This window comes from Asterias amurensis, chromosome 7, assembly GCF_032118995.1.
Source record: "Asterias amurensis chromosome 7, ASM3211899v1".
In the NCBI taxonomy this organism is placed as follows: domain Eukaryota; kingdom Metazoa; phylum Echinodermata; class Asteroidea; order Forcipulatida; family Asteriidae; genus Asterias; species Asterias amurensis.
The window spans coordinates 14,446,687-14,459,530 of NC_092654.1; the positions used below are offsets into that span (position 1 = coordinate 14,446,687).

A 12,844-nucleotide genomic window follows, 5' to 3' on the forward strand; every position below is an offset into this window, starting at 1 on the left:
TGCTTCTCTCCACCCAGGGGTAAATGGGGACCTGTGAGGGCAGAGATGGTTCTTGTGATTGATTTAGCCGAGTAGCGCATTTGTTGCACGAGGCTGTATACTCCCCAGGGAGCTGAGATGGTTTAATGAGTGAATTAAGGCCCAGTGACCAGGGGTAATAATTTGAAGCGCTTTGAGACACCCATTCGGGAGTGAAAAAGCGCTATATAAACTCAACTATTATTATTAAATACTATGTACGTCTTTAAAGGAACACTACAGAATTGGTTTTGTAGGCAAAACGGTTTGGCAGTGTAAACACCATATACATGAACTGACAAACCTGTAGAAGTTTGAGATCGATCGGCCATAATTTGGGTCACTAGAAAAAAGTGAAAAACCGATTACACGTTTTGCAATACATCGTTTTCAAAAAATGAATAAAACGCTCACTGCTTGAGCGATAAACTCCAACTCACGGGAATTTAGTTTTATTTGTTTCTCATCAAATGTGACATTTCAGACAGAAAATTTTCAAGGGATGTTTTCTACTATCATCATAATTAGCATGTAAGTTTTATGTAAATCTGTGATCTTAGACGAGTTTTGTTTTTACAAATTCTGTAATGTTTCTGAAACTTACACGACACCAGTTCGCGTAAAATTAATCGCATCAGTGAAAAACGAACGGTGCACATGTGTCTGCTTCAGGCAGATGTCTAAATGTGTTTCAATTTAAGTTTTCCAGTTATTTTGGTTCATTAACCTTTTCAAATCAATCAATTTCACCGATCAGCTTATCATGGTTTTCACTCACTGATATTCATAGTAGACGCAGTTCTCCATCAAGTACTTGTCAGCATCAACCTGGGAGATGGTAACATTGTTTAGTTGACACATCTTCCCAGACAGGTTGAAGGAGTTGCAGTTGGGATCCTTGGAGCAGGCCAGGCAGCACTGTGTGGGGTTTTGGATGATGGTTTCCTTGAAGGTGTGGCCGAGCAGACAGTAGGGTGTGGCTTGATGATCTGAATCCTTGATGTTGACAGCGAAGCAGCGAATATGACCAGGGCAGATGTTCCTCTCACACAAGAAACGCTTTTCCTTATTACTTTTTGTCCTAGCACCCCAAAATCCGGTGTCTTTCCGTATGGTTACCCATGTCTTGTTATAGGGTTCTTGAGTTGGGTCCAAGTTCTGGTACTGATTCTGATCATCATTGTAACATTTCAACTGTCCAGGAACCTCCATCCCATAAGTGCAACCCAACCACATGTTGTGTGCATTATCATAATTCTTCGAAGTTTCCTTTAGTAAACTCCAAATGAAATCGTTTTCGGTTTTTGAGTTTGGTACAGCAAGTTCACTTCCAGCATCAAGGCATACCTGACGGGCTTGATACCAGTCGAGTGGTATAGCAATGACCATCATGTAGCATGATTGGCCAAACTGCTTCCAACCATAGGGACAGCCAAGATTGACACTGACCACCGATTGACTAAGCATCAAAAACAGCCACCAAGCTTTTACAATATCGATAGAATTGAAATTCATGGCTGAGAATATTTGAAGATTTTAAAATAATGTTCTCCCCAAATCTCAGAAATATATATGTTTCTTTTCAAGCAAAAGCAGAACTTGTTGTATCTGAGAAGATAATGTGGATGATGTTAACCGAACGATGTATGTGAATGAAATGAACACCTGGGTGTAAGTTGTGTTTAATTTTCCGCCGGTACTTTACAAATCAGGCCTCTATTGAGCACATTTTTTTTTTAATGAAAATGAAAACACTCAGGCCTTAATTATTTTCATTTTCATCATATCATCAATTGGGAAAACACATGAGCCCTTAACAAAGGGATGGAGTGGTCGCTTGGAAACAGTTCAGTTGAAGTCTGTCTCCCTTCGTTAGTTCTTCTTCTTTGATTTCGGTTCCAAGGTTTTAAGATCTTTTTGAATTTTTGTCAAAAATGTGGAGAGAAAAAGAGGAAGTGACTATCGCTGTGAGTAGTATCGCTTATAATGTTTAAAGACACTGTGGACATATTTGGCAATTGTCAAAGACCAGTGTTCTCACTCGGTGAATCCCAACATACGATTAAAACCAAAAACATTTGTGAGAATTTTGACGCAATTGGTCATCGAAGGTGTAATAGAATAATGAAAGAAAAGTTGCCTTTCAGATGTCCCTAAAGGCTTCAGGCATGAAGTCTTAAAACGAGTGAGAAATTACATCTTTTTCAAAAACTACGTTACTTCAGAGGGAGCCGTTTATCCCTGTGTGTTTTACTATCAACAGCTCTCCATTGCTCGTTTACCTAATTAAGTTTTTATGATAACAGTAATTTTAATAGTCACTTAAATGCAGTAGACACCATTGGTAATTACTCAACATAATTATTAGCATAAAACCTTACTTGGTAACGAGTAATGAGGAGCTGTTGACAGTACAAAACATTGTGAGAAACAACTCCCTCTGAAGTAACAAAGTTTTCGAGAAAGAAGTAATTTTCCATGAATTTGATTTCGAGACCTCAGATTTAGAATTTTAGGTCTCGAAATCAAGCATCTGAAAGCACACAACTTCGTGTGACAAAGGTGTTTTTCTATCATTATTATCTCGGAACTTCGACGACCAATTGAGCTGAAATATTCACAGGTTTGTAATTTTATGCATATGTTAAGATACACCAAGTGAGACGACTGGGCTTTGACAATTACCAATAGTGTCCAGTGCCTTTAAGCAATGTAATCAGCATCAAGGGAAACTGACTCGATAGATATAAAATAATTGATTGGAATAGAGGATGTTAACGAGAACATCGTTGTATTAAAAGTTTTATGATTAGCCATACAAAATCCATGATTGGTGTCAACAGAGGGCACCTGTACTCTTTGACGGTGTTACTAATAAGCTATCAACTTATTTATATCATAAGAAGTCATCCTGACTTCACAACTTGCGTTTCATTAAGTGGATATAGAGGGCGTCTGTTTTAACTTATGTGGTTCAAATTATTTGTAACTGGCGATATATTCTTTGATTCGTACACCACGACATCAAACCATTTGTTTGTTTACCTTACTGATATTGTGTTGAAGGTCATTCAAATAAATTAATTTAACTCGTTTGACCTTTGAAGTTTCTAATCAAACGCCATCTTTGTTTATTTTTCTCATAACCGGCAAGTGTTCAACTAAGGTTCAGAAATAGTTTATTTGAAATGTTAAACTATGTGGCTGATATCCAAACTGCTCAAACTTACCTCGTTTTGAAGATCATGTTAAGATTATTATTTTTATTTTTTAAAGCTATACATTAGTAAGTTATCAATAAATACATCTCGTTTGAGGTTTCAAGTTTCTGGAAGACGTCATCTTTATTTATTTTTTCCCTGAACAGGCAAGTGTGTAAAAGACGTTTTCGAAATAGTAATGATATGAAATATATTAGCATGGCTGATATCAAAACTGCAAAAATTAAAACAAGATAGATTGCCGATAGAACTGTCTAAAGTTTTCTTTATAACAATACAATGCTTTCTATTGAACCCTTATAAGTTGTAAGATAAGTTATTTAAGTATTTGCAAATTTTGAACAGTTAAATTGTTGAGAAGTTGTGACATAGGGGTATTCACTGCCTCTAAGCACGAAACTCTCAAATTTAGGAATAATACAAATTTTTTAAATTTTTATTATTGCTACAAATTTATTTCAGCCCAAAAGTATTATTGTATTGATTGTTTTTTGTTTGTTTTTATTTCACTAAATGAAGGTATTATTTTTAACGCAATACCGTATGTGTGTAATCTCAGGTCGCTGCACAGGATCTCGTGATTTGCATTTATTACCAAGTTGTTCTAGAAAGGGAACTGCTCCAAACTGGCCGATGCTATGGAGAACGCAGCCGAGTTGAAAAGTATCACTTCGGGTCGACTGGTGCTTTCCGTTATCGACCATTTCAGGAGCGATGTGGGCATGAAATTTGCGATATTTTTCCTTTTCTTCACTTGTTAAAACATAGTTTCTTGGGGTATTCGTTGTTGTAGCCATGCCTACATCAATCACATATGCACGCCAGAGATGTTTCTGAGTGTCATAGGACATCAATATATTGTCCATTTTGATGTCATTGTGAAGCAGCCCTTCAGCGTGCATGTATTTGATTCCATCAACCACGTTCATGGCAATGGATGTCCACTCAGCCGGGTTTAAGGTCAAACTTCTAGACCCGTTAAGAGCCTCACCTAATGTCAGACAAGTAGCTGATGCTTCATCGCCAATGAATTGCATGGCAACTGCCCTAAACTGACCACATTCTACAGTTCCATGTAAATTTGGGAAACTATCGTGTTCAGAGAGCAGCGAGAGGATCCGAACTTCTCTATCCACAGTGTTTTTTCCCCCAGTTGGTACACATTTGACAGCTACGTGTTCATTGTTATAAAGCATCATCAAGACACCTCCATAGTTTCCTTGCCCAAGTACAACCTGACCCTGTGGAGGGTGCTCAAGATCAGACTGCTCAATGGAAGGAATATCTATTCCTTGCAGGTAGTTATCTAAAGCTTGGGTAACAGGACTGAGCAGTTGTTCAGGCTGCTTTGGTGATGTGTGCTCTGATTGTTGTTGACCTGGAGAACTTTCCTGAGAGGATGTTGTTGAGGCTACTGCGGCACCTGCTGGCAAAGCTGCTGCAGCTGATTCTGGTTTTGGTGTCTCTGCTGCTGTTTGTTGTACTGGAACTGCACACTTCGACTCTGGAGCTGTACTTTTCACTTCAGAGAGGGATCTTGATTTTAGTGACGTTGTTTTTTCACACGTAGAACTTGGAAGTGCTAATGAAAGAGTTTGTGCTCTGGATGGCTTGACTTCGGATGTCGTTTGTGGTTGGATTGACGATGCTACTACCTTCAGAACGACAGATGCTGTTGGTGTTGGTGTTGCAGCTGCTTTACCAGTTGATCCTGCATCTGTTGCTGCTGGTGGTGCAACTGCTTCTGCAACAGAAGTTGATGTCGGTGCTGCCGTTGCATCTGCTTTACCAGTTGATCCTGTCTCTATTGCTGCTGCTGGTGCGACTGCTTTTGACACAGCAGATGCTGTTGGTGCTACTGTCGCAGCTGCTTCATCAGTTGATCCTGTCTCTACTGCTGCTACTGGTGATAGAGATACTTTTCCGTTGGTTGGTGTCGATGTTGCAGTAGCAGATTGATTTTGGATTGATGATGCTACTACCTTCGGAACGGCAGCTGCTGTTGGTGCTGCTGTTGCAGTTACTTTACCAGTTGATCCTGTCTCTACTGCTGCTGCTGGTGGTGAGTGAGATACATTTACTTCGGTCGGTGTCGACGATGCAGTAGCAGACTGCGTTTGTGCCTGAACTGATCTTGTCGATGCCGAAACTATTGACGTTGTTGCAGGAGCAGATTTTGCCTCTGTTTTAGCTGCATCCGGTGTTTTTGCTTCTTGAGATGTTTTTGGTGAAGCTGTTGCCGGTTTGTTGGCGGGAACTTGTTGCAGCTTCCTTTGCAGAGATTGTGGTTTCTTCTGCTTGTGTTTTTGCTGCTGTGGCTGCTGCTGCTCCTGATGTTGCTCCTGCTGCAGTTGCTGGTATGGATATTGCTGCTGCTGACAAATCTCCTGTTGTAGATTGGATACTGAAGGCGTTGTCTGTAACTGATGTATTTGAGTTACAACTTGTGAAGGGGTAATCTTGCCTCCTAGTTTGGACTGCCCCAAAGGATGTGATGCTCTTGTTGGACTCCACACGGGTGAAAATTGGCATCTGTATCCATACTTGCTTCTCAGAGTCGGCGATGGCGATAGAGGTGTTTCAGACCATGGTGTCTGAAGAAAAAGGTCCGAATGTATTTCCAACGAAGCATTTTTCTCAAGGTGGAAACGGAGAGGTGTTTTCCTGATAAAAGATAAAAGTAATTAAGAAATAATTTATTTCACGGGTTTTTCCAACTGAGTTGATTTAAAAATGTACCACCCGTGATTCCACAACCCTTGCTGAAGAACATCGGTAAAGAAAGCCATCAACTCCTCTACTTGATACATTTCTAGTGATCAATAAGACTAGTAATAAGACAGTACTTACTGTATCCCATGGGATAAGGGCATCAGATTAAGCGGCTCGATGTACGTGTACAAATGAAGCCAGTGCTGTATTTGAAAACAAGACAGAACAATCTATAGTTATAAGTGATTACAAGATGCTATGTGACCATGACAAGATCGTTCAGTGTCATCAAAGGAAATGATAAACCTTTTCATTGTGTATTATTTATTTGATTGATTGATAATAAAGACGGTATGACTTACCGGGCACGTCCCTGCCAATTCACCGCAATCAACGCAAGTGTCTTTGCCAGAGAAACTCAGCTCCTTTCTTACATTCCAAACCTGAAAGTAAAATAACCAAGATATTATTCTATGTACAAACAGTATAGAATTTTAACACAACATGTTAAAAACCCAAGTTTTGAATCACACAACATGTCACAAACCCAAGTTTTGAATCTATATTTTTTTCTCATGTAAAACCTCGATTGTTTTCATGTAAAAGACATTTGGTATAATGTTTGAATGCTGCAATCCATTTGAGCAAATGATAAGCCTGTCATGTTTGTTCCTTTTTAAAAGTGAAGTTTTAAGACATCATGGTTTGACATTCTTGAACAAAGTTCGGGGAAAATGCAGGATTTCAAACCAAAGTTAACAAAGTATTTTGGCCTACATTACAACCGTAAACCTCACAAGAATTCTTAAATTACTGATCACAATGTACACGATGATTTGATTGAAAACCAACAAACCTGCCCTCCGCAGTCCAAACAACTTTCTCTCTTCCTCGGAAAGTTCAAGTTGACATTTACAACGTTCATCTTGTTGATATTCTGCATTTAGGTAGAAAGGAACATCACGTGAAAACGTTATTTGTATAACTATATTTTAAGTTGATGAATGATTGTGAAGAAGCCAAAATGCAATCGAGAGAGGCATTGATTGAAAATCTTCATTACTATAATTATTATTATATAAATATGATTTACATCAAAAAAATAGGTCCTCTCCAAAAACATACAACAATAACTTTTGAGAAACTTTCAAACTGTGTCATTGGACTTTAAAATCTATCACGCAATGATTTTTAAAAAGAGTTGATAAAATACTCACTTGGAAAATGTTCCAAATCTTCTGGGTGTTTCAAAAATCGTTTCTTGATTTTTACACTGACTGATTCGTTAATCGTTTATTCTCAGTTCAAATCGCTGGAAAAGCTCCAAAAAGCACTAGTGTTTTCACGTAAACCTGTGAGTGGTGTGTATGTATCACTGTGTTGTAGGACGGTCGTAAACATTTGGACCGCGTGCACCAGAGCAACAGAAGACAACATTCCCGCCAATGTGACGTCACAAACAACTTATTTCACTTAGCATGAGCTGCCACCACTGACTGCCTGACGTACGATGATGCATGAGAGGCTAAACAACGTAACGCGTCCAGGTTTGCGTCATGCAACGTCAACGCGTTTGTGTGTGTACGCTTCATGCACAACTATCAGCCAATGAGAGGCTTTTTACACTGACCTTATTGAGGGCGCTGTCTGAACCTGTGACGTAACAAAGACGCAAATTGAGACGCACATCTGTTGCTGGGTGGATGGTGTATATTCAGTTCCTCAAAGTCTTGCACACACTCAAACATTTTCTGAAAACCTTCAGATTCCATAATGAAGCTCCCCTATATATAAAGGAACATTGACCCACGCTGTAGGTAACTCACTGCGCCAATAGGCGCGATCGTGTCTGCTGCGTCACTGTCGACGTCTCATTTAGCAAATTAATTTGTGCATAAAACCCAGATCTTCCCAGACAGTTCACAGAAACCAATTATTATTGAAACATACCAGTTATTGTGTTTTTTGGCACAGTTTGTCCACTGCATATCTCTTCCCAATTTCTATTTGGGCAAAAGGCTGCATTCGAAAAACTCAAGTATATTCGTGGATTGATTCTTGCTAACAAACCAAAAGGTCATGCAAGCCTAGGGCGTGCTAGCCCGTAAATGTAGTGGCAGGCCGACCACTCATAGCCAGGCATACTTGCCCAGAAAATAATTGCGCGCTTGCCATAGAGCACGGGAGATGGCACTAGACACGTTTGGTTCTGTCAGAAACCAGTCTTCTCACCTGGTGTATCTCAACATCATGCATAAAATAACAAACATGTGAAAATTTGGACTCAATTGTTCATCGAATTTGCGAGAGACTGTTGAAAGAAAGTGACCCTTGTCGAACAAGTGTTGTGCTTTCATATGCCTTGAATTCGAGACCCTGAGGAATCGAGTTCATTTCAAAGATTTTAGTGAGAAATAATTTCTTTTCTCAACAACTATACAATAGGCCTACTTCAGAGAAAGCCACAGAGGTTCTCACAATGTTTTTGCTGTTGTTGTGAGGAGCGTCTCTGTTTTGTTGGCGTAGTTATTTTAAATAACTATGCCAACAAAACAGAGACGTTGTAAAAGTTATTCTCTCTCTCCGCTGATGAGGATTTTGGATTGAAGGACGAACAAAATTTACAAGGCATCCATCCCCGATCGTATCCCCCTGGCGGTACACATTCCCAGGTTGTATGCTAAGCTTTGGTGTGATCCATGGCTTCATGGCGTCTAACGGTTGTATCGCTTCTTACTGTCACCCCCCTCCCTCAGCCCCCCCCCCGACAGGACAAAATAGGGCCAGATAAATTGGTTGTTAGGGAGCCAATGTGGCATGAGATCCCCGTCCGGACATTCTGTTCCCCCATACTGTTAAACGCCATACGGCGAACTATCAACAGACTTATTCTGATAGCGCCCTCTTTGGAACCATCCTCCCCAAGCCTATGTTTATTTCTCTTTTTTTTGGGGGGGGGGGGGAGCATTTTATTTTATTTTTTTAAATTTTTTTTGGGGGGGGCATACATACTTCCCTGACAGCGTTTCATTTAATCGGAGGTCGCTGGTTCAAATCCCTTTGTAGTAACCCGTAATAGTATAACAAAATACCATTCCCCATAAGCTGCATAATATTTAGGCGCATTTATTTTACTACTTTTCATTTACCCTGATGACGAGCTATTGTAGAACCATTTCTTCTTACACCCGAAACACCAATAATGCCCAACCGCTTAAGTTCAAAGAGCTGCTTGACGCATAATAGCGGCTAAGCGCAAAGAAAGCGCTGCTTACCAGTACACATGTACCTTTGACTAGCCAGTATTCTATTCTGCTTAGCAGAACTTTGCTTAGCAGAACTCTGCAAATATTTATGCTCAAGGAGCTCCATGAAATTAATAATAGGGGGGGGGGGCTTTATTATAAACGCTGACAGAAATTCACAACAAAGTATACAGTAAAACTTTATTGACACAACCATTTAAAAACATTATCTTAAAATCTAATAAACTGCTCACAAAAAGAAAGGAAACTTTTTTCAACCCAGTATATTTGTCATTATTTAATACTCACTTTGTATATGATATATATCAATGCAAAGCTGAACTGTTCCTCTTTAAAATGATACCACATTTGCAACGATTACATGTTGCTCGACTTGACCACGCTAATGAGAACGAGACAAAGTCACAAATCAAATGTGCCAAAATTTGCAATTAACGTGTTATGGGTGAACAATCAAATTGACACTGTAATTCAAACAAGCAAGACATTACTTACTGATTTTAATCCACTTTATTGAGACAAGAAGTTTGGTATAGAGCAAGACAACTTGGCTGATATTAATACACTTTATTGATACAAGAAGTTCAGTAACGAGTGGATGGTCCCACAGATGTTCCATGGGATTCAGGTCTGGACTGTTAGCGGGCCAATCCACCCGGTGCACCCTAGTCTTGGTTCCAAGACCATTGGTGTTGCGCGGTCACACACAACCAACGTTCCGATTATGCACGGCAAAAACTGTCCACGCTTGTAATGAACGAACGCTAGCGGGCGCTGTTTCTCTGATTTACGGATCTCACCATGTCCTGTGCTCACCATGGTCTTGGATATTTGCAAATTGAAGGCGTGGCCAGACTATGTAAATTACTTTTAATGTATGCAATATTCATATCACGTGACGAATTGAAGATGACTATTCAAACTAGATCGAGTCAAAGGTCAATATGATCGGCGGTCTATTTTTAATAATCTTTGCTCAAAGAGTGATTCCGTGGTCATTATAGGCCTATTAAAAGGAAAACAGTGAAATTTTAAGTATAGGTACCTATTCAGATTATGGATACGTGACGATTTGAAATCGTAAATAATGGTCAAAAATCGAACGTAAAATTAGCATTCAGAGAGTCCGTGTATCGGACACTGTATGGCCCCACGACGTGGAGCAATCGGAACGTGAAATAGGCCTTGTGGAATATCACGTACCGCCCATGCCGTGTCTCGTGGGGGTTGGAGGTGTTAAATCCCAGGCGCTATGAACTCCCAGCTTGCGGGTGTCGAATCCGTTGTTTCTTATTATCGCTCCATTTTAATTCATGGCCCCTAATTTCTTTTTGTTATGAGTTTTCAGGTAATTTTGATGATGTCAAAACGTAGGAATATCGCATATTGTTATACTGACAGTGTTATTGTGTGAGTAGCTTAAAAAAATTATGAGAATTTTTTATAAAAGGTTTAAATAAAAATAATGCTAAAACAAAATTCCCTCAAAGCATAATTTTGTCAAACAAAGTATTATTTTTTTAATTCTGTGAATGAAGAGTTATTTTTGAGGTAATGATTAAACTGGGCAACTAGTGGAATTTAATGACCCGACTATTCGCCTCAAATAACTGGGAGTTGAATAGCAGTAGTCGCCGCTGGACAAGCAATCAAAACTCGAAATTTCTCATGAGTTATTCCAAAAGATATTGTTACGACTACATTCCAAAAAAATGTTATATGGTTACGTTCCAAGCTACGCAGCTACTCGGCTACGTTTACGTTCCAAGATAGGCTTAGGTCTACGTTCCTTCAAGTTACACTATAATATCGAAAGGTATGTTTTCAAGCACAAGTCAAGCTACGCTTACATTCCAAGATACGCAGCTACGTTTACGTTCCAAGATACGCTTAGGTCTACGTTCCTTAAAGTTACACTATAATATCAAAAAGTACGCTTCCAAGCCCGAGTCAAGCAATGCCTACGTTCAAAGATACGCAGCTGCGTTTATGTTCCAAGATGCTACCCTTCAGTCCAAGATATGCTTACGTTCCAAAAGATGTCAACGTTCCAAGCTACACAGCTACTCAGCTGCGCTTACAGATCTGCTTACGTTCCTTCAAGTTACGCTATAATATCAAAAGGTACGCTTTCAATCCCATGTCAAGTTACGCTTACGTTCCAAGATACGCAGCTACGAATTACGTTCCAAGATATGCTTACGTTCCACCAAAAGAAACTGTTACGTTCCAAGTTACGTAGCTACTCAGCTACGCTTATACACTCCAAGATACTAATAGGTTACGCTACAATATCAAAAAGTACGCTTACGTTCCAAGATATGCAGCTACGGTTACGTTTCAAAATACGTTCTCACAAAGACGCTTTTGAATCCCTCAAGATTTCCTTCCCCCAAGATTAAAAAACTTTCACTGTGAATAACACTACAGGGCCCACCAGTTAATATCTGTTTGGCAGAAAATACTGTACAAAATTTCTTTACTATCCAAAAATTTACTTGGGCACTACAAAATTTCAAATTTAATTAAAAATTGGCTGGCAACCAGTTTCTGCTAAGCAATACTATTTTGTGCTAACTATAAGCAAATTGTTTAGCCAATACAGGCTTCATCAGTGTGGGCCCTGGCACGTCGGGAGCATAACGCCACGATCGCATTTCAAGCTGCATATCATGGCAATGCAGTAGTCTGGATCTGGACATTATACATAGAAATGTTTGTGCTGGTACCACAAACCTTTCTTTATCGTATTTCCACCCTGTGTCAAAGTTTCAAATCCTACTGATCTGGACATTATTATACTCCGATAAAAACATATATACCCACACACAGAGTAAAGCAAAAGTCATGCAACGGAATTACTGCATGCATTGTACACTACATGCACAACACTGATGAATTATTCATGAGCCAGCCGCAACGCAGCCTCTGATTGGCTCCACCGGAAAGTCGGGGGAGATTTGCCGAAAAACAATTAAAAAGTTAAGACCCGTCGCTGCAAATATTCAAGACCATAGACCTTATCGCAAATACCAATGCGCAAGCGCAGACTGTTGAATGAGGTGCATTGTGGTATAGATACGAATCAAATTTTGCTACCAGCTAGACCACAATGCACCTAATTCCAAGCTTTACGCGCGCGCCCCAGTATTTGCGAAAAGGTCTATGGTGAGATCTAAATCAGAGAAACAGAGCGCCCGCTAGCGTTCGTTCATTACAAGCGTGGACAGTTTTTGCCGTGCATAATCGGAACGTTGGTTGTGTGTGACCGCGCAACACCAATGGTCTTGGGACCAAGACTAATACCCTGCAAGATATGTTAACAAAAATTTTACCACACAGGCGAAGTAGGATTCTACTCTACTCATTGACCTCTGTGCTTTCTGCTCTACTCCATATAGTACTGTACAAAACCAATGATTGCTGAAACCAAGGGAGGGCTAGATAGGGCGCCCTCTGCCTTGTTAATCATGGATCATTATAATGTGTTTGCAGAATAGCATGAGTTTTTATGACGAAAGTGTCAGAGAATGCTACTCAATGCTAAAGCATAGGGACAGAATCTACACAGTGCTAAAGCATAGGGGAAGAATCCTACACAGTGCTAAAGCATTGGGACAGAATCCT

At 39.8% G+C, this 12,844-nt stretch overlaps 1 protein-coding gene across 1 annotated transcript; it reads right to left on the reverse strand.

Annotated features, from left to right (window-relative positions):
• Window positions 1-3,298: 3,298 nt before the first annotated feature.
• LOC139939762 (uncharacterized) lies at window positions 3,299-7,313 on the reverse strand. The gene is made up of 5 exons (XM_071935866.1): window positions 7,169-7,313; window positions 6,808-6,888; window positions 6,314-6,394; window positions 6,090-6,154; window positions 3,299-5,903 (listed from the first exon to the last, which is right to left on the reverse strand). Exons 2-5 carry the CDS (start codon window positions 6,874-6,876, stop codon window positions 3,749-3,751), a joined length of 2,370 nt encoding a protein of 789 aa, XP_071791967.1. The 5' UTR covers window positions 6,877-6,888; window positions 7,169-7,313; the 3' UTR covers window positions 3,299-3,748.
• Window positions 7,314-12,844: the final 5,531 nt, after the last annotated feature.

What these genes read in the sequence shown, in the direction of transcription:
- LOC139939762 (XM_071935866.1), bottom strand. Translation starts at nt 6,876, where the DNA reads ATGAACGTTGTAAATGTCAACTTGAACTTTCCGAGGAAGAGAGAAAGT. An exon ending in GTTTGGACTGCGGAGGGCAG is followed by an intron (nt 6,395 to 6,807) that starts GTTTGTTGGTTT and finishes TTTTACTTTCAG; the next exon opens with GTTTGGAATGTAAGAAAGGA. An exon ending in CCCTTATCCCATGGGATACA is followed by an intron (nt 5,904 to 6,089) that starts GTAAGTACTGTC and finishes ATCTTTTATCAG; the next exon opens with GAAAACACCTCTCCGTTTCC.